The 22,317-nt window shown below is 49.1% G+C and overlaps 1 protein-coding gene across 4 annotated transcripts in view; it reads left to right on the forward strand.

Annotated features, from left to right (window-relative positions):
• Nucleotides 1-22,317, forward strand: part of HMGA1 (high mobility group AT-hook 1) — a 184,994-nt gene that overhangs the window by 14,381 nt on the left and 148,296 nt on the right. Inside the window, exon 1 of one of the 4 annotated variants that reach the window (XM_063954864.1) lies at nt 2,160-2,203. The exons of the other annotated variants lie outside the window; for them this stretch is intronic. Within the exon in view, the coding sequence (XP_063810934.1) occupies nt 2,175-2,203 (29 nt within the window). The 5' untranslated portion in view covers nt 2,160-2,174. Of the gene's footprint in view, nt 1-2,159; nt 2,204-22,317 lie in introns of those variants that run through there. 4 annotated transcript variants of the gene reach the window in all.

Here is a 22,317-nt window from a genome sequence, read left to right on the forward strand (position 1 = left end):
GTCAATGCCCACTCCACAAGGAAGGTGGGCTCATCTTGGGCGGCTGCCCGAGGGGTCTCGGCATTACAACTCTGCCGAGCAGCTACGTGGTCAGGGGAGAACACGTTTGTAAAATTCTACAAATTTGATACCCTGGCTAAGGAGGACCTGGAGTTCTCTCATTCGGTGCTGCAGAGTCATCCGCACTCTCCCGCCCGTTTGGGAGCTTTGGTATAATCCCCATGGTCCTGACGGAGTCCCCAGCATCCACTAGGACGTCAGAGAAAATAAGAATTTACTCACCGGTAATTCTATTTCTCGTAGTCCGTAGTGGATGCTGGGCGCCCATCCCAAGTGCGGATTGTCTGCAATACTTGTACATAGTTATTGTTACAAAAAAATCAGGTTGTTTATTGTTGTGAGCCATCTTTTCATAGGCTCCTACGTTATCATACTGTTAACTGGGTTCAGATCACAAGTTGTACGGTGTGATTGGTGTGGCTGGTATGAGTCTTACCCGGGATTCAAAATCCTTCCTTATTGTGTACGCTCGTCCGGGCACAGTAGCCTAACTGAGGCTTGGAGGAGGGTCATAGGGGGAGGAGCCAGTACACACCACCTAGTGGTCAAACTTTTAAATTTTGTGCCCTGTCTCCTGCGGAGCCGCTATCCCCATGGTCCTGACGGAGTCCCCAGCATCCACTACGGACTACGTGAAATAGAATTACCGGTGAGTAAATTCTTATTATCTTTCCTTGTAGCTAACATTTAGATTAAAATAAATTTAGTTTACGTGGCCAGTAGGCATACAGATAGGTCATCATGCACATTGCCTTGATACGCCAGGGGTGACTGAGCTTCTCAGAGGAGTTTTCTTTACATGTTCCATCTTATTGGCATCTAATGGGCCCTACACACTGGCCGACATTACAGCACGATATGAACGATCTCGTTCATTAATGAACTAGATAACGTTCATATCGTGCAGTGTGGAGGCTCCAGCGATTAACGATGCGCGGCCCCGCGCTCGTTCATCGCTGGTCCCCCGTCGGCTGTACATGCAGGCCAATATGAACGATCTCGTCCATATTTGCCTGCACTTCAATGCAGCCGGGTGATGGGGGGAGTAAAGAAACTTCACTCCCCCCATCACTGCCCCTCCGCCGCCAGGTCGGCCATATCTGCCGTTGGGCGGCGGATCGGCCAGTGTGTAGGGCCTATAAGATGTAGCGTAACGCCACTCAAAGTATGCTACAGACGCCGGGATGCGACTTTACCATACAGTTCTTAGGGGCTTATTTATCAATGAGTGATCAAACTCATTGCGTATGATAAATAGTGCTCCAGCCCATCAGCTCCTAACGGTCATGTGTTTAAAAAACAAAACAGGAGTGGCACCCAATAGCACTAATTAATTTTATCACTTTAATACATTTTTGGTTCTTCCATAATAATTCTTAACACTCACTAACACCTTTCTGGCTCTTGCTTGGTTAGATCCTGTGCCCTGGACTTAAACTTACTATTAGAACCCGGCATCCAATCTGCACGTGCGTTGAGTGACTCATTCACCACGGTGGGTACTGTGAGGGATCTGGTTGGATACCTGTCAGGAGGGGCAGTGTCACAGAAACCCATAGGCTTCTATAGTGCAGCAGGCAACGCCGTCTGTACATCCAATCCCTGGAATCTATCGCATTGCGGGGCTTGGCGCATATATGTCCAAACCTCCGGAAACGGCATTTGCGGAGGTTTGGCCGTGTTTTTCCACTTGCTGCATCTTGCATATAGTGTTCAAGTCTAGTTACTGATACACCTTTTTGGTATGCTGGGGAACCCCCCCCAACCTGTTTGTCTCTTGTTTCTTTGATGTGAGCAAGTCACATGATAAGCATACAGAGGTGCAAAAAAAATCATATCCTGCCTATATTTTACACTTGCTATCTATTTATAAATTATCCGTCTAACATTAGATTAAAATAAGCTTATACTACACGGTCAGCAGACATAGAAATGTGTCCTCATATACCTAGCCTCAATATGCCATATGGTGTGAGATGCTTGGTGCAACTGAGCTGCTCTAAAAGGTCTAGCATCTAGTAACTTTCTTTCAATTCTGCTTCTCATTTACATAGCAGATATGTGCTGCCAGCTGACAGGAAGCCAGTGGTCACAATACAGATGCTGGCATACCGATGTTTAAAATCCCGACGGGGCGAGATAAGTATGTTACCCACGTTCCCCTACCCCTTAACCCTCCCTTCCTGTGGTTTAATCCCTAACCTTCAGTCAGCGGCCCTTAAACCCCCCCCCCCCTCCCTCTGGGTGGCATCTAAACCTAATGTCATATCAGCAGATACAGTTGATAAAGTTCTCCACATAGAATTTACTTTTCCATTTCTAGTGACATTGTTTAGGACTGTTTTTGATTTAGGCAAATCACTTTGTCAGCATGCTGAGGTGAAGAATCGTATCCTGCATGCGTTTTGCCATATCTAGCTATCAACCTAACAGGTTTACAATAAGCTTATATTACTGTAAGTAGACACATTGATAGATACAGTTGATGACTGAAAGTTTTATAGCAAGTCACATGATCCGCCTGTTGAGTTTATAAATTACCGCTTACTTGCATTTCACCATTTCTGTCTCTCTGTATCCTTTTCATCTAACATTAGTTTCATATAATATGTAGGTTAATATAGGCATACCTTATGTTGTGAGATCATATCAGCAGATACAATTGCTTTCTGAGTTTTCTACAATTCAGTGCCCTTTGTATCAAAGTTGAGTGACCTCACAAAGGCTGCTTATGATGCAGGCAAGTCAAATGATCAGCATACTGATGTGTAAGATTACATACTGGGAGAAATGTACTAATCCTTAAGTGATGAATTTCACGGTAATAAAGTACCAGCCAATCAGCTTCTAACTCGTGTCACAGGCTGGGTTTGAAAAAATGAGTTAGGAGCTGGTTGACTGGTACTTTATCACTGTGCAGTTTATCGCTTTTGAAGGCTTTGTAGTTGGTACATCTGGCCCACTATCTGCATTTTCTCTGACGTCCTAGTGGATGCTGGGACTCCGTCAGGACCATGGGGATTAGCGGCTCCGCAGGAGACAGGGCACAAAAATAAAAGCTTTAGGACTAGGTGGTGTGCACTGGCTCCTCCCCCTATGACCCTCCTCCAAGCCTCAGTTAGGTTTTTGTGCCCGTCCGAGCAGGGTGCAATCTAGGTGGCTCTCCTAAAGAGCTGCTTAGAAGCTTAGAAAAAGTTATTAGGTTTTTTATTTTCAGTGAGTCCTGCTGGCAACAGGCTCACTGCATCGAGGGACTTAGGGGAGAAGAAGTGAACTCACCTGCGTGCAGGATGGATTGGCTTCTTAGGCTACTGGACACCATTAGCTCCAGAGGGATCGAACACAGGCCCAGCCATGGAGTCCGGTCCCGGAGCCGCGCCGCCGACCCCCTTGCAGATGCCGAAAAGTGAAGAGGTCCAGAAACCGGCGGCAGAAGACTTTTCAGTCTTCATGAGGTAGCGCACAGCACTGCAGCTGTGCGCCATTGTTGTCAGCACACTTCACACCAGCGGTCACTGAGGGTGCAGGGCGCTGGGGGGGGGGCGCCCTGGGCAGCAATGAGAATACCTTGTTCTGGCTAAAAATACATCACATATAGCCCCTGGGGCTATATGGATGTATTTAACCCCTGCCAGGTCTCACAAACACCGGGAGAAGAGCCCGCCGAAATAGGGGGCGGGGCCTATCTCCTCAGCACACAGCGCCATTTTCCTGCACAGCTCCGCTGCGAGGAAGGCTCCCAGGACTCTCCCCTGCACTGCACTACAGAAACAGGGTAAAAAAAAACAGAGAGGGGGGGCACTTTTTTGGCGATATTGATATATTAAGCTGCTATAAAGGAAACAACACTTCTGTAGGGTTGTTCCTATATATTTATAGCACTTGGGTGTGTGCTGGCAAACTCTCCCTCTGTCTCCCCAAAGGGCTAGTGGGGTCCTGTCTTCGATAAGAGCATTCCCTGTGTCTGCGGTGTGTCGGTACGTGTGTGTCGACATGTATGAGGACGATGTTGGTGTGGAGGCGGAGCAATTGCCGGTAATGGTGATGTCACCCCCTAGGGAGTCGACACCGGAATGGATGGCTTTGTTTATGGAATTACGTGATAATGTCAGCACGTTACAAAAATCAGTTGACGACATGAGACGGCCGGCAAACCAGTTAGTACCTGTCCAGGCGTCTCAGACACCGTCAGGGGCTGTAAAACTCCCTTTACCTCAGTCGGTCGACACAGACCCAGACACGGACACCGAATCTAGTGTCGACGGTGAAGAAACAAACGTATTTTCCAGTAGGGCCACACGTTATATGATCATGGCAATGAAGGAGGCTTTGCATATCTCTGATACTGCAAGTACCACAAAAAGGGGTATTATGTGGGGTCTGAAAAAACTACCTGTAGTTTTTCCTGAATCAGAGGAATTGAATGAAGTGTGTGATGAAGCGTGGGTTAACCCCGATAGAAAACTGCTAATTTCAAAGAAGTTATTGGCATTATATCCTTTCCCGCCAGAGGTTAGGGCGCGCTGGGAAACACCCCCTAGGGTGGATAAGGCACTCACACGCTTATCAAAACAAGTGGCGTTACCGTCTCCTGAAACGGCCGCCCTCAAGGATCCAGCTGATAGGAGGCTGGAAACTACCCTAAAAAGTATATACACTCATACTGGTGTTATACTGCGACCAGCCATCGCCTCTGCATGGATGTGCAGTGCTGGGGTGGTTTGGTCGGATTCCCTGACTGAAAATATTGATAGGGACAGTATTTTATTGACTATAGAGCAATTAAAGGATGCTTTTCTTTATATGCGAGATGCTCAGAGGGATATCTGCACTCTGGCATCGAGAGTAAGTGCGATGTCCATATCTGCCAGAAGAAGTTTATGGACGCGACAGTGGTCAGGTGATGCGGATTCCAAACGGCATATGGAAGTATTGCCGTATAAAGGGGAGGAATTATTTGGGGTCGGTCTATCGGATTTGGTGGCCACGGCAACAGCCGGGAAATCCACCTTTTTACCTCAGGTCCCCTCCCAACAGAAAAAGACACCGTCTTTTCAGCCGCAGTCCTTTCGTTCCTATAAGAACAAGCGGGCAAAAGGACAGTCATATCTGCCCCGAGGCAAAGGAAAGGGTAAGAGAGTGCACCAAGCAGCTCCCTCCCAGGAGCAGAAGCCCTCCCCGGCTTCTGCAAAGCCCTCAGCATGACGTTGGGGCTTTACAAGCGGACTCAGGGGCGGTGGGGGGTCGACTCAAGAATTTCAGCGCACAGTGGGCTCACTCACAGGTGGACCCCTGGATCCTGCAGGTAGTATCTCAGGGTTACAGGTTGGAATTCGAGAAGTCTCCCCCTCGCCGGTTCCTAAAGTCTGCTCTGCCAACGTCTCCCTCAGACAGGGCGACTGTATTGGAAGCCATTCACAAGCTGTATTCTCAGCAGGTGATAGTCAAGGTACCCCTCCTACAACAGGGAAAGGGGTATTATTCCACACTATTTGTGGTACCGAAGCCGGACGGCTCGGTAAGACCTATTCTAAATCTGAAATCTTTGAACCTGTACATACAAAAATTCAAGTTCAAGATGGAGTCACTCAGAGCAGTGATAGCGAATCTGGAAGAAGGGGACTTTATGTTGTCCCTGGACATCAAGGATGCTTACCTGCATGTCCCAATTTGCCCTTCACATCAAGGGTACCTCAGGTTCGTGATGCAAAACTGTCATTATCAGTTTCAGACGCTGCCGTTTGGATTGTCCACGGCACCTCGGGTCTTTACCAAGGTAATGGCCGAAATGATGATTCTTCTGCGAAGAAAAGGCGTATTAATTATCCCTTACTTGGACGATCTCCTGATAAGGGCAAGGTCCAGAGAACAGCTGGGGGACGGAGTAGCACTAACCCAAGTAGTGCTGCAACAGCACGGGTGGATTCTGAATTTTCCAAAATCTCAATTGACCCCGACGACACGTCTGCTGTTCCTGGGAATGATTCTGGACACGGTTCAGAAAAAGGTGTTTCTTCCGGAGGAGAAAGCCAGGGAGTTATCCGAACTTGTCAGGAACCTCCTAAAACCAGGAAAAGTGTCTGTGCATCAATGCACAAGAGTCCTTGGAAAAATGGTGGCTTCTTACGAAGCGATTCCATTCGGCAGATTCCACGCACAAACTTTTCAGTGGGATCTGCTGGACAAATGGTCCGGATCGCATCTGCAGATGCATCAGCGGATAACTTTGTCTCCACGGACAAGGGTGTCTCTTCTGTGGTGGTTGCAGAGTGCTCATCTGTTAGAGGGCTGCAGATTCGGCATACAAGACTGGGTCCTGGTGACCACGGATGCCAGTCTGAGAGGCTGGGGAGCGGTCACACAGGGAAGAAACTTCCAGGGAGTGTGGTCAAGCCTGGAGATGTCTCTTCACAAATATACTGGCGCTAAGAGCGATTTACAATGCTCTAAGCCTGGCAAAACCCCTGCTTCAGGGTCAGCCGGTGTTGATCCAGTCGGACAACATCACGGCAGTCGCCCACGTAAACAGACAGGGCGGCACAAGAAGCAGGAGGGCAATGGCAGAAGCTGCAAGGATTCTTCGCTGGGCGGAAGATCATGTGATAGCACTGTCAGCAGTGTTCATTCCGGGAGTGGACAACTGGGAAGCGGACTTCCTCAGCAGACACGATCTACACCCGGGAGAGTGGGGACTTCATCCAGAAGTCTTCCACATGATTGTGAACCGTTGGGAAAAACCAAAGGTGGATATGATGGCGTCCCGCCTCAACAAAAAACTGGACAGGTATTGCGCCAGGTCAAGAGACCCTCAGGCAATAGCTGTGGACGCTCTGGTAACACCGTGGGTGTTCCAGTCAGTGTATGTGTTTCCTCCTCTGCCTCTCATACCAAAAGTACTGAGAATTATACGGCAAAGGGGAGTAAGAACGATACTCGTGGCTCCGGATTGGCCAAGAAGAACTTGGTACCCGGAACTTCAGGAGATGCTCACGGAAGATCCGTGGCCTCTACCTCTAAGACGGGACCTGCTTCAGCAGGGACCGTGTCTATTCCAAGACTTACCGCGGCTGCGTTTGACGGCATGGCGGTTGAACGCCGAATTCTAAGGGAAAAAGGCATTCCGGAAGAGGTCATCCCTACCCTGGTAAAAGCCAGGAAGGAGGTGACTGCACAACATTATCACCGCATTTGGAGAAAATATGTTGCGTGGTGTGAGGCCAGGAAGGCCCCGACGGAGGAATTTCAACTGGGTCGATTCCTACATTTCCTGCAAACAGGATTGTCTATGGGCCTCAAATTAGGGTCCATTAAGGTTCAAATTTCGGCCCTGTCGATTTTCTTCCAGAAAGAATTGGCTTCAGTTCCTGAAGTCCAGACTTTTGTAAAAGGAGTACTACATATACAGCCCCCGGTTGTGCCCCCAGTGGCTCCGTGGGATCTTAATGTAGTTTTGGATTTTCTCAAATCCCATTGGTTTGAGCCACTCAAATCGGTGGATTTGTAATATCTTACATGGAAAGTAACAATGCTACTGGCCCTGGCTTCAGCCAGGAGAGTGTCAGAATTGGCGGCTTTATCGTATAAAAGCCCATATCTGATTTTCCATTCGGACAGGGCAGAACTGCGGACGCGTCCTCAGTTTCTGCCTAAGGTGGTTTCAGCGTTTCACCTGAACCAGCCTATTGTGGTGCTTGCGGCTACTAGCGATTTGGAGGTTTCCAAGTTGCTGGACGTTGTCAGGGCATTGAAAATATATATTTCAAGGACGGCTGGAGTCAGAAAATCTGACTCGCTGTTTATACTGTATGCACCCAACAAGCTGGGTGCTCCTGCTTCTAAGCAGACGATTGCTCGTTGGATTTGTAGCACAATTCAACTTGCACATTCTGTGGCAGGCCTGCCACAGCCTAAATCTATCAAGGCCCATTCCACAAGGAAGGTGGGCTCATCTTGGGCGGCTGCCCGAGGGGTCTCGGCATTACAACTCTGCCGAGCAGCTACGTGGTCGGGGGAGAACACGTTTGTAAAATTCTACAAATTTGATACCCTGGCTAAAGAGGACCTGGAGTTCTCTCATTCGGTGCTGCAGAGTCATCCGCACTCTCCCGCCCGTTTGGGAGCTTTGGTATAATCCCCATGGTCCTGACGGAGTCCCAGCATCCACTAGGACGTCAGAAAATAAGATTTTACTTACCGATAAATCTATTTCTCGTAGTCCGTAGTGGATGCTGGGCGCCCATCCAAAGTGCGGATTGTCTGCAATACTTGTACATAGTTATTGTTACAAAAAAATCGGGTTGTTATTGTTGTGAGCCGTCTGTTCAGAGGCTCCTACGTTTGTCATACTGTTAACTGGGTTCAGATCACAAGTTGTACGGTGTGATTGGTGTGGCTGGTATGAGTCTTACCCGGGATTCAAAATCCTTCCTTATTGTGTACGCTCGTCCGGGCACAGTATCCTAACTGAGGCTTGGAGGAGGGTCATAGGGGGAGGAGCCAGTGCACACCACCTAGTCCTAAAGCTTTTATTTTTGTGCCCTGTCTCCTGCGGAGCCGCTAATCCCCATGGTCCTGACGGAGTCCCAGCATCCACTACGGACTACGAGAAATAGATTTATCGGTAAGTAAAATCTTATTTTTACCATTGTGATGGTAATCTATCCAAGGCCAGATTAACAATGGGGCGGATGGGACTAAGGGGGACATTTACTAAGCAGTGATAAGAGCGGAGAAGTGAGCCAGTGGAGAAGTTGCCCCATCAACCAATCAGCACTGAAGTAACATCTATTTCTCTGACGTCCTAGTGAATGCTGGGAACTCCGTAAGGACCATGGGGAATAGCGGCTCCGCAGGAGACTGGGCACAAAAGTAAAGCTTTAGGACTACCTGGTGTGCACTGGCTCCTCCCCCCTATGACCCTCCTCCAAGCCTCAGTTCGATTTTTGTGCCCGGCCGAGAAGGGTGCACACTAGGGGCTCTCCTGAGCTTCTTAGTGAAAGTTTAGTTTTAGGTTTTTTATTTTCAGTGAGACCTGCTGGCAACAGGCTCACTGCATCGAGGGACTAAGGGGAGAAGAAGCGAACTCACCTGCGTGCAGAGTGGATTGGGCTTCTTAGGCTACTGGACACCATTAGCTCCAGAGGGACCGAACACAGGCCCAGCCTCGGAGTCCGGTCCCAGCGCCCACCGCCGGCCCCCTTACAGAGCCAGAAGCAAGAAGAGGTCCGGAAAATCGGCGGCAGAAGACATCCTGTCTTCACCAAGGTAGCGCACAGCACTGCAGCTGTGCGCCATTGCTCCTCAGCACACTTCACACTTCGGTCACTGAGGGTGCAGGGCGCTAGGGGGGGGCGCCCTGAGCATCAATAAAAACACCTTGGCTGGCGAAAATACATCACATATAGCCCCCAGGGCTATATGGATGAATTTTAACCCCTGCCAGATTCCACAGAAAAACGGGAGAAAAGGCCGCCGAGAAGGGGGCGGAGCCTATCTCCTCAGCACACTGGCGCCATTTTCTCTCACAGCTCCGTTGGAGGGAAGCTCCCTGGCTCTCCCCTGCAGTTACTACACTACAGAAAGGGGTTAAAAAAGAGAGGGGGGCACTAATTAGGCGCAGTATAACAATACAGCAGCTATAAGGGGAAAAACACTTATATAAGGTTATCCCTGTATGTATGTATGTATGTATGTATGTATGTATGTATGTATGTATGTATATTATATATAGCGCTCTGGTGTGTGCTGGCATACTCTCCCTCTGTCTCCCCAAAGGGCTAGTGGGGTCCTGTCCTCTATCAGAGCATTCCCTGTGTGTGTGCTGTGTGTCGGTACGTTGTGTCGACATGTATGAGGAGGAAAATGAGGTGGAGGCGGAGCAATTGCCTGTAACAGATGTCACCCCCTAGGGAGTCGACATCTGAGTGGATGAGCTTATGGAAGGAATTATGTGAGTCAGCTCTTTACAAAAGATTGATGACATGAGACAGCCGGCGACTCAGCCTGTGCCTGTCCAGGTGTCTCAAAAGCCATCAGGGGCTCTAAAACGCCCGTTACCGCAGATGGCAGATACAGACGCCGACACGGATACTGACTCCAGTGTCGACGATTAAGAGACGAATGTGACTTCCAGTAGGGCCACACGTTACATGATTGAGGCTATGGAAAATGTTTTTACACATTTCTGATAATACCAGTACCACTAAAAAGGGTATTATGTTGGGTGAGAAAAAACTGCCTGTAGTTTTTCCTGCATCTGAGGAATTAAATGAAGTGTGTGATGATGCGTGGGTTTCCCCCGATAAAAACTGTTAATTCCTAAAAAGTTATTAGCATCATACCCCTTCCCGCCAGAGGATAGGGCACGTTGGGAAACACCCCCTAGGGTGAATAAAGCGCTCACACGCTTGTATAAACAGGTGGCACTACCGTCCCCGGATACGGCCGCCCTTCAGGAACCTGCTGACAGAAAGCCGTAAAATATCCTAAAATGTATATACACTCACACGGGTGTGATACTGCGACCAGCAATCGCCTCAGCCTGGATGTGCAGTGCTGGGGTGGCTTGGTCGGATTCCCTGACTGACAATATTGATACCCTAGATAGGGACAGTATATTACGGACTATAGAGCATTTAAAAGATGCATTTCTATATATGCGTGATGCACAGAGGGATATTTGCCGACTGGCATCAAGAGTAAGTGCGCTGTCCATTTCTGCCAGAAGAGGGTTATGGACAAGACAGTGGTCAGGTGATGCTGATTCCAAAAGGCATATGGAAGTATTGCCTTATAAAAGGGAGGAGTTATTTGGGGTAGGTCTAACAGACCTGGTGGCCACGGCAACGGCTGGAAAATCCACATTTTTACCCCAGGTAGCCTCTCAACATAAGAAGACGCCGTATTATCAGGCGCAGTCCTTTGGGCCCCATAAGGGCAAGCGGGCAAAAGGCTCCTCATTTCTGCCCCGTGGCAGAGGGAGAGGAAAAAGGCTGCAGCAAACTGCCAGTTCCCAGGAACAGAAGCCCTCTCCCGTTTTCTGCCAAGTCCTCAGCATGACGCTGGGGCTTTACAAGCGGACTCAGGCACGGTGGGAGCCCGTCTCAAAAATTTCAGCGTGCAGTGGGCTCACTCACAGGGGACCCCTGGATCCTTCAGGTGGTATCTCAGGGGCACAAATTGGAATTCGAGACGTCTCCCCTTCGCTGTTTTCCTTAAGTCTGCTTTACCGACGTCGCCCTCCGACAGGGAGGCGGTATGGGAAGCCATTCACAAGCTGTATTCCCAGCAGGTGATAATCAAGGTACCCCTCCTACAACAGGGAAAGGGGTATTATTCCACGCTGTTTGTGGTACCGACGCCGGACGGCTCGGTGAGACCTAATTTAAATCTGAAATCCTTGAACACTTACATACAAAGGTTCAAATTCAAGATGGAGTCACTCAGAGCGGTGATGGCAAACCTGGAAGAAGGGGATTATATGGTGTCTCTGGACATCAAGGATGCTTATCTCCATGTCCCAATTTACCCTTCTCACCAAGGGTACCTCAGGTTTGTGGTACAGAACTGTCACTATCAGTTTCAGACGCTGCCGTTTGGTTTGTCTACGGCACCCCGGGTCTTTACCAAAGTAATGGCCGAAATGATGATACTCCTTCGAAGGAAGGGAGTTTTAATTATCCCTTACTTGGACGATCTCCGGATAAGGGCAAGATCCAGGGAACGGTTGGTAGTCGGGGTAGCACTATCTCAAGTAGTGTTGCGGCAGCACGGTTGGATTCTTAATATTCCAAAATCGCAGCTGATCCCGACGACACGTCTTATATTCCTAAGGATGATCCTGGACACAGTCCAGAAAAAAGTGTTTCTCCAGGAGGAGAAAGCCAGGGAGTTATCCGAACTAGTCGGAAACCTCCTAAAACCAGGCCAAGTGTCAGTGCAGCAGTGCACAAGGGTCCTGGGAAAAATGGTGGCTTCCTACGAAGCAATTCCATTCGGCAGATTCCACGCAAGAACTTTCCAGTGGGACCTGCTGGAAAAGTGGTCCGGATCGCATCTTCAGATGCATCAGCGGATAACCCTGTCACCAAAGACAAGGGTGTCTCTCCTGTGGTGGTTGCAGAGTGCTCATCTTCTAGAGGGCGCAGATTCGGCATTCAGGACTGGGTCCTGGTGACCACGGATGCCAGACTACGAGGCTGGGGAGCAGTCACACAGGGAAGAAATTTCCAGGGCTTGTGGTCAAGCCTGGAGACATCACTTCACATAAATATCTTGGAGCTAATGGCCATTTACAATGCCCTAAGCCAAGCAAGACCTCTGCTTCAAGGTCAGCCGGTGCTGATCCAGTCGGACAACATCACGGCAGTCGCCCACGTAGAGAAGCTGCAAGGATTTTTCGCTGGGCGGAAAATCATGTGATAGCATTGTCAGCAGTGTTCATTCCGGGAGTGGACAACTGGGAAACAGACTTCCTCAGCAGAAGTCTTCCACATGATTGTAAACCGTTGGGAAAAACCAAAGGTGGACATGATGGCGTCCCGCCTAAACAAAAAACTGGACAGGTATTACGCCAGGTCAAGGGACCCTCAGGCAATAGCTGTGGACGCTCTGGTAACACCGTGGGTGTACCAGTCAGTGTATGGGTTCCCTCCTCTTCTCCTCTCACCAAAAGTATTGAGAATTATAAGACGGAGGGGAGTAAGAACTATACTCGTGGCTCCGGATTGGCCAAGAAGGGCTTGGTACCCGGAACTTCAAGAGATGCTCACGGAGGACCCGTGGCCTCTACCTCTAAGAAGGGACCTGCTCCATCAAGGACCCTATCTATTCCAAGACTTACCGCGGCTGCGTTTGACAGCAGGGTGGTTGAACGCCGGATCCTGAAGGAAAAAGGCATTCCGGATGAAGTCATCCCTACCCTGATCAAAGCCAGGAAGGATGCAACCGCAAAGCATTATCACCGCATTAGGCGAAAATGTGGTGCGAGGCCAGTAAGGCCCCGATGGAGGAATTTCAACTAGGTCGATTCCTGCATTTCCTGCAAACAGGAGTGTCTATGGGCCTAAAATTGGGGTCCATTAAGGTTCAAATTTCGGCCCTGTCAATTTTCTTCCAGAAAGAACTAGCTTCAGTTCCTGAAGTTCAGACGTTTGTAAAAGGGGTACTGCATATACAGTCTCCTTTTGTGCCTCCAGTGGCACCTTGGGATCTCAATGTAGTTTTGGGGTTCCTAAAGTCACAATGGTTTGAACCACTTGAATCTGTGGAGTTAAAATATCTCACATGGAAAGTGGTCATGCTGTTGGCCCTGGCCTAGGCCAGGCGCGTGTCAGAATTGGCGGCTTTATCCTGTAAAAGCCCTTTTCTCTATCGTCCTAAGTGGATGCTGGGGTTCCTGAAAGGACCATGGGGAATAGCGGCTCCGCAGGAGACAGGGCACAAAAAAGTAAAGCTTTACTAGGTCAGGTGGTGTGCACTGGCTCCTCCCCCTATGACCCTCCTCCAGACTCCAGTTAGATTTTGTGCCCGAACGAGAAGGGTGCAATCTAGGTGGCTCTCCTAAAGAGCTGCTTAGAGAAAGTTTAGTTTAGGTTTTTTTCTTTACAGTGAGTCCTGCTGGCAACAGGATCACTGCAACGTGGGACTTAGGGGGAAAGTAGTAAACTCACCTGCATGCAGAGTGGATTTGCTGCTTGGCTACTGGACACCATTAGCTCCAGAGGGATCGAACACAGGCCCAGCCGTGGAGTCCGGTCCCGGAGCCGCGCCGCCGACCCCCTTGCAGATGCTGAAGCGTGAAGAGGTCCGGAAACCGGCGGCTGAAGACTCCTCAGTCTTCATAAGGTAGCGCACAGCACTGCAGCTGTGCGCCATTTTCCTCTCAGCACACTTCACTGGGCAGTCACTGAGGGTGCAGAGCGCTGGGGGGGGGCGCTCTGAGAGGCAAATATAAACCTTATACAAGGCTAAAAATACCTCACATATAGCCCATAGGGGCTATATGGAGATATTTAACCCCTGCCTGACTGGAAAAATAGCGGGAGAAGAACCCGCCGAAAAAGGGGCGGGGCCTATCTCCTCAGCACACGGCGCCATTTTCTGTCACAGCTCCGCTGGTCAGAACGGCTCCCAGGTCTCTCCCCTGCACTGCACTACAGAAACAGGGTAAAACAGAGAGGGGGGGCACATTAATGGCTATATATATATATATTAAAGCAGCTATAAGGGAGCACTTAATATAAGGATATCCCTTGTATATATAGCGCTTTGTGGTGTGTGCTGGCAGACTCTCCCTCTGTCTCCCCAAAAGGGCTAGTGGGTCCTGTCTTCATTAGAGCATTCCCTGTGCGTTTGCGGTGTGTGTCGGTACGTGGTGTCGACATGTATGAGGACGATATTGGTGTGGAGGCGGAGCAATTGCCAAATATGCAGATGTCACCCCCCAGGGGGTCGACACCAGAATGGATGCCTTTATTTGTGGAATTACGTGATGGTTTATCTTCCCTTAAACAGTCAGTTGAGGACATGAGGCGGCCGGACAATCAATTAATGCCTGTCCAGGCGCCTCAAACACCGTCAGGGGCTGTAAAACGCCCTTTGCCTCAGTCGGTCGACACAGACCCAGACACGGGCACTGATTCCAGTGACGACGGTAGAAATTCAAACGTATTTTCCAGTAGGGCCACACGTTATATGATTTTGGCAATGAAGGAGACGTTACATTTAGCTGATACTACAGATACCGTAAAACAGGGTATTATGTATGGTGTGAAAAAACTACAAACAGTTTTTCCTGAATCAGAAGAATTAAATGACGTGTGTGATGAAGCGTGGGTTGCTCCTGATAAAAAGTTGATAATTTCAAAAAAGTTATTGGCATTATACCCTTTCCCGCCAGAGGTTAGGGCGCGCTGGGAAACACCCCCTAAGGTGGACAAGGCGCTCACACGCTTATCCAAACAAGTGGCGTTACCCTCTCCTGAGACGGCCGCACTTAAGGATCCATCAGATAGAAAGATGGAAGTTATTCAAAAGAATATATACACACATGCAGGTGTTATACTACGACCAGCTATAGCAACTGCCTGGATGTGCAGTGCTGGAGTAGTTTGGTCAGAATCCCTGATTGAAAATATTGATACCCTAGATAGGGACAATGTTTTACTGTCGTTAGAACAAATAAAGGATGCATTTATCTATATGCGTGATGCACAGAGGGATATTTGCACACTGGCATCTCGGGTGAGTGCTATGTCCATTTCAGCCAGAAGAGCCTTATGGACACGACAGTGGACAGGCGATGCGGATTCAAAACGTCACATGGAGGTTTTGCCGTATAAAGGGGAGGAGTTATTTGGAGTTGGTCTATCAGACTTGGTGGCCACGGCTACTGCCGGGAAATCCACTTTTTTTACCTCAAGTCACTCCCCAACAGAGAAAGGCACCGACCTTTCAACCGCAGCCTTTTCGCTCCTACAAAAATAAGAGAGCAAAGGGCTTGTCGTACCTGCCACGAGGCAGAGGAAGAGGGAAGAGACACCAACAGGCAGCTCCTTCCCAGGAACAGAAGCCCTCCCCGGCTCCTGCAAAAACCTCAGCATGACGCTGGGGCCTCTCAAGCGGACTCGGGGACAGTGGGGGGCCGTCTCAAAAATTACAGCGCGCAGTGGGCTCACTCGCAGGTAGACCCCTGGATCCTGCAGATAATATCTCAGGGGTACAGGTTGGAATTAGAGACGGATCCTCCTCATCGTTTCCTGAAGTCTGCCTTACCAACCGTCTCTTCCGAAAGGGAGAGGGTGTTGGAAGCCATTCACAAGCTGTACGCTCAGCAGGTGATAGTCAAAGTACCCCTATTACAACAAGGAAAGGGGTATTATTCCACTCTATTTGTGGTACCGAAGCCGGATGGCTCGGTAAGGCCTATTCTAAATCTGAAGTCCTTGAACCTCTACATAAAAAAGTTCAAGTTCAAGATGGAGTCACTCAGAGCAGTGATAGCGAACCTGGAAGAAGGGGACTTTATGGTATCCTTGGACATCAAGGATGCGTATCTACACGTTCCGATTTACCCCGCACACCAGGGGTACCTCAGGTTCATTGTTCAAAACTGTCACTATCAGTTTCAGACGCTGCCGTTCGGATTGTCCACGGCGCCTCGGGTCTTTACCAAGGTAATGGCCGAGATGATGATTCTTCTTCGAAGAAAAGGCGTATTAGTTATCCCATACTTGGACGATCTCCTAATAAGGGCAAGGTCCAGAGAACAGCTGGAGACAGCTTTAGCACTATCTCAAGAGGTGCTAAGACAACACGGGTGGATTCTGAATATTCCAAAATCCCATTTAATCCCGACAACTCGTCTGCTGTTCCTAGGAATGATTCTGGACACGGTTCAGAAAAAGGTTTTCCTTCCAGAGGAAAAAGCCAAGGAGTTATCCGATCTGGTCAGGAACCTCCTAAAACCAGGAAAAGTGTCAGTACATCAATGCACAAGAGTCCTGGGAAAAATGGTGGCTTCTTACGAAGCAATTCCATTCGGCAGATTCCATGCAAGAATATTCCAAAGGGATCTGTTGGACAAATGGTCAGGGTCGCATCTGCAGATGCACCTGCGAATAACCCTGTCACCAAAGACAAGGGTGTCACTTCTGTGGTGGTTGCAGAAGGCTCACCTATTAGAAGGCCGCAGATTCGGCATTCAGGATTGGATCCTGGTGACCACGGACGCCAGCCTGAGAGGCTGGGGAGCAGTCACACAAGGAAGAAACTTCCAGGGAGTATGGACGAGTCTGGAAAAGTCTCTTCACATAAACATTCTGGAACTAAGAGCAATCTACAATGCTCTAAGCCAGGCGGAACTTCTCCTGCAAGGAAAGCCGGTGTTGATTCAGTCGGACAACATCACGGCGGTCGCCCATGTAAACAGGCAGGGCGGCACAAGAAGCAGGAGTGCAATGGCAGAAGCTGCCAAGATTCTTCGCTGGGCGGAGAATCACGTGATAGCACTGTCAGCAGTGTTCATCCCGGGCGTGGACAACTGGGAAGCAGACTTCCTCAGCAGACACGATCTTCATCCGGGAGAGTGGGGTCTACATCCAGAAGTCTTCAACATGTTAATAGACCGTTGGGAAAGACCAATTGTAGACATGATGGCGTCTCGCCTCAACAAGAAACTGGACAAATATTGCGCCAGGTCAAGAGATCCACAGGCAATAGCTGTGGACGCACTGGTAACTCCTTGGGTGTACCAGTCAGTGTATGTGTTTCCTCCTCTGCCGCTCATACCAAAGGTATTGAAGATCATACGGCAAAGAAGAGTAAGAACAATACTAGTGGTTCCGGATTGGCCGAGAAGGACTTGGTATCCGGAACTTCAAGAGATGCTCACGGACGAACCGTGGCCTCTACCTCTGAGAAGGGACCTGCTACAGCAGGGTCCCTGTCTTTTTCAAGACTTACCGCGGCTGCGTTTGACGGCATGGCGGTTGAACGCCAGATCCTAAAAGGGAAAGGCATTCCAGAAGAAGTCATTCCTACCTTGATTAAGGCACGGAAGGAAGTCACCGTGAAACATTATCACCGCATTTGGCGAAAATATGTAGCGTGGTGCGAGGATCGGAGGGTTCCGACGGAGGAATTCCAACTGGGTCGTTTCCTACATTTCCTGCAATCAGGATTATCTATGGGTCTCAAATTGGGATCCATTAAGGTTCAAATTTCGGCCCTGTCAATATTCTTCCAAAAAGAATTGGCCTCTGTCCCTGAGGTCCAGACTTTTGTCAAGGGAGTACTGCATATACAGCCTCCTGTGGTGCCTCCGGTGGCACCGTGGGATCTAAATGTAGTTTTAGATTTCCTCAAATCCCATTGGTTTGAACCATTGAAAAAGGTGGATTTTAAATATCTCACATTGAAAGTGACTATGTTACTAGCCCTGGCCTCTGCCAGGAGAGTATCTGAATTGGCGGCTTTATCTTATAAAAGTCCTTATCTAATCTTCCATTCGGATAGGGCAGAACTGCGGACTCGTCCGCATTTTCTCCCTAAAGTGGTATCAGCATTTCATCTGAACCAACCTATTGTGGTGCCTGCGGCCACTAGCGACTTGGAGGACTCCAAGTTGTTGGACGTTGTCAGAGCCTTAAAAATATACATTGCAAGGACGGCTGGAGTCAGAAAATCTGACTCGCTGTTTATATTGTATGCACCCAACAAGTTGGGCGCACCTGCTTCTAAGCAGTCGATTGCTCGTTGGATTTGTAACACAATTCAACTTGCACATTCTGTGGCAGGCCTGCCACAGCCTAAAACTGTAAAAGCCCACTCCACAAGGAAGGTGGGCTCATCTTGGGCGGCTGCCCGAGGGGTCTCGGCATTACAACTCTGCCGAGCAGCTACGTGGTCGGGGGAGAACACGTTTGTAAAATTTTACAAATTTGATACCCTGGCGGAGGAGGACCTGGAGTTCTCTCATTCGGTGCTGCAGAGTCATCCGCACTCTCCCGCCCGTTTGGGAGCTTTGGTATAATCCCCATGGTCCTTTCAGGAACCCCAGCATCCACTTAGGACGATAGAGAAAATAAGAATTTACTTACCGATAATTCTATTTCTCGGAGTCCGTAGTGGATGCTGGGCGCCCATCCCAAGTGCGGATTATCTGCAATACTTGTACATAGTTATTGTTAACTAATTCGGGTTATTGTTAAGGAGCCATCTTTAAGAGGCCCTTTCTGTTGTCATACTGTTAACTGGGTTTAGATCACAAGTTGTACGGTGTGATTGGTGTGGCTGGTATGAGTCTTACCCGGGATTCAAAATGCCTCCCTTATTGTGTATGCTCGTCCGGGCACAGTACCTAACTGGAGTCTGGAGGAGGGTCATAGGGGGAGGAGCCAGTGCACACCACCTGACCTAGTAAAGCTTTACTTTTTTGTGCCCTGTCTCCTGCGGAGCCGCTATTCCCCATGGTCCTTTCAGGAACCCCAGCATCCACTACGGACTCCGAGAAATAGAATTATCGGTAAGTAAATTCTTATTATCTGATCTTCCATTCAGACAGGGCGGAATTGAGGACTCGTCCTCATTTTCTCCCTAAGGTGGTTTCAGCGTTTCATCTGGACCAACCTATTGTGGTACCTGCGGCTACTAGTGACTTGGAGGACTCCAAGTTGTTGGACATAGTCAGGGCCCTGAAAATATATGTTTCCAGGACGGCTGGAGTCAGAAAATCTGACTCGCTGTTTATCCTGTATGCACCCAACAAGCTGGGTGCTCCTGCTTCTAAGCAGACTATTGCTCGTTGGATTTGTAATACAATTCAGCTTGCACATTCTGTGGCAGGCCTGCCACAGCCAAAATCTGTAAAAGCCCATTCCACAAGGAAGGTGGGCTCATCTTGGGCGGCTGCCCGAGGGGTCTCTGCTTTACAACTTTGCCGAGCAGCTATTTGGTCAGGGGCATTCTACAAATTTGATACCCTGGCTGAGGAGGACCTGGAGTTCTCTCATTCGGTGCTGCAGAGTCCTCCGCACTCTCCCGCCCGTTTGGGAGCTTTGGTATAATCCCCATGGTCCTTTCGGAGTTCCCAGCATCCACTAGGACGTCAGAGAAAATAAGAATTTACTTACCGATAATTCTATTTCTCGTAGTCCGTAGTGGATGCTGGGCGCCCATCCCAAGTGCGGATTGTCTGCAATACTTGTACATAGTTATTGTTAACTAAATCGGGTTATTGTTGTTGTGAGCCATCTATCCAGAGGCTCCTCTGTTATCATGCTGTTAACTGGGTTCAGATCACAGGTTGTACGGTGTGATTGGTGTGGCTGGTATGAGTCTTACCCGGGATTCATAAATCCTTCCTTATTGTGTACGCTCGTCCGGGCACAGTATCCTAACTGAGGCTTGGAGGAGGGTCGTGGGGGGAGGAGCCAGTGCACACCAGGTAGTCCTAAAGCTTTTACTTTTGTGCCCAGTCTCCTGCGGAGCCGCTATTCCCCATGGTCCTTACGGAGTTCCCAGCATCCACTACGGACTACGAGAAATAGAATTATCGGTAAGTAAATTCTTATTAATTTGCATACTATAAAATGATACAGAGCTTCTGATTGGTTGATGGGGCAACTTCACCACTGGCTCACTTCTCCTCAACTCTTATCACTGCTTAGTAAATGTCCCCCTAAAGCTCTAGGCCTGCACATAAAAATATGCCCATTGGCATGATGACAAGATGACCATCCTGCCAATCTTTCCACGCAGTTGGGCATAAATCATAGTACGTAACTTTTATTTCTTTTTTCGTTACAAAATTAAGCCGTTTTCTGCTTTTACGTATTTAGGGAGACAATGAAGCTGCCAATTGTGTGTTTGTGGGTGGGGGCAGGCACAGCTCCTCTGCTTCCAATTATAGGCACATGATCATTTTCAGCCACAGGCCAATGTGGTCCCAAATCCTGCCCTGCCTGTGAAATTTTTCCCAAAGGCATCTTGTGTGTTTTTGAAAGAACTTTAGTGACAGACACTGTATGTGCTGTGAGACTGTCATTTTTGCATAATTTTATGAACAACCTGCTTGATAAATATGCCCCTTAATTAAGATTTATCGCATTTTAGTTTTAAAAGTGCAGAAAATATTATACCCAAGAACAATAAATATATTTCTATTGCGTCATCCTAGAGGATGCTGGGGTCCACATTAGTACCATGGGGGTATAGATGGGTCCACTAGGAGCCATTCAAACTTTAAGAGTTTGAGAGTGTGGGTTAGCACCTCCCTCTATGCCCCTCCTACCAGACTCGGTTTAGAAAATGTGCCCGGAGGAGCCGGTCACAGCTAGGGGAGCTCTCCTGAGTAAAATGTTTTTAAAGTTTTTTTGTTTTTTGTTTTACAGAGACTCTGCTGGCAATAGCGTCCCTGCAGCAAGGGACTGAGGGGGGGGGGGGGGGGAAAGCAGTGTCCACCCTGCGGGGTCTGAGCCACTGTCTCCGCTGACTGGACACTGAGCTCCAGAGGGGTCTTATCGTTCTCCGCCACAGGGGACCGCTCGCCCTAGCAGCATGCCGCCACCCCCTTGCAGAGATGAAGAATCTGTGGTGAGTGAGACACCGACCCCAACGCCCCCCCGCCCCAGGAAGTGGGGGGGTCAGTGTGAAAAAGGCGGCAAAAGGGTAGGAGCACAGTATCAACTGCGCTCCGGGGATGGCTCAACGGTACATGGTGCGGCGCTGTGGGGGGCACCCTGAGCCAGCGCTACACCCTACACTGGTCCAGAAGCCTGTCGGGGTCCCAGGATCTCAGCCAGCACTAAATCCTTAGGCCAGTATAATCAGAAGCCATTTTGGGGGCAGAGTTTCTCCTCAGAGCGGACCCAGCAGCGTTTCAGCGCCATTTTCCTGCCTGCACAGCGCTGACCAGCAAAGAGGGGGGGAGGGGGGGGGGGGGGGGGGGGGGGGGCTGTCTGCCCTCACCTGTGTGTGGAGTGTTTGGTCTCCTTTAGCTATGTCCAGGGACACTGTCACATGCTGCGGAGGATATGTCCTCGCAGGATGATCCCATTCCATGTAATCAGGATAGCACTGGTTTAGCACAGATTCCAGCAAGGGAACCTGAATGATTTTACTCAATCAAATCTTGGATTACTCAGATTTCTGACAGGGTTGCGAGTAATGAGTCTGCAACCCAGGTATTACAGAACTCCATTGCAGTATGGCCCGGTTCTGGTACCTCAGGACGCCCCGCTATATACACCCACAAACGTGCGCTTGTTAACAAGAGGACACTGATACAGATTCTGATACCACAGACCGTAATGGAGATTTGTTGCGGGGTCTGCCTCTCTTGCAAAGGGGGTGCAATTAATGATAGAGGCTATGAGGGATGTGTTAAATATAAATGATACCACACCTGAGCAGGTTGAGGAGGCTTTTTTTCACTGAAAATAAGCCTTGCTAACCTTCCCTGCGTCAAAGGAATGCTATATTTGAGAAAGCATGGGAAAACCCGGAGAAAAAAATTCCAGATCCCTAAAAGGGTCCAGGTGGTGTTTCCTTTCCATGAGGAGGATAGAAAAAAACGGGAAAACCCACCTATTGACGCATCTGTGTCCAGACTCTCAAAAAAGGTGGTTTTACCTGTTCCAGGAGCTACCGCCTTAAAGGAGCCAGCTGATAGAAAAATTGATAATACACTTAAATCAATGTACACTGCTTCAGGGGCCATATTACATCCCACTATTGCTAGGGCATGGATTGCAAGGG

This window comes from Pseudophryne corroboree, chromosome 2, assembly GCF_028390025.1.
Source record: "Pseudophryne corroboree isolate aPseCor3 chromosome 2, aPseCor3.hap2, whole genome shotgun sequence".
Taxonomy (NCBI): domain Eukaryota; kingdom Metazoa; phylum Chordata; class Amphibia; order Anura; family Myobatrachidae; genus Pseudophryne; species Pseudophryne corroboree.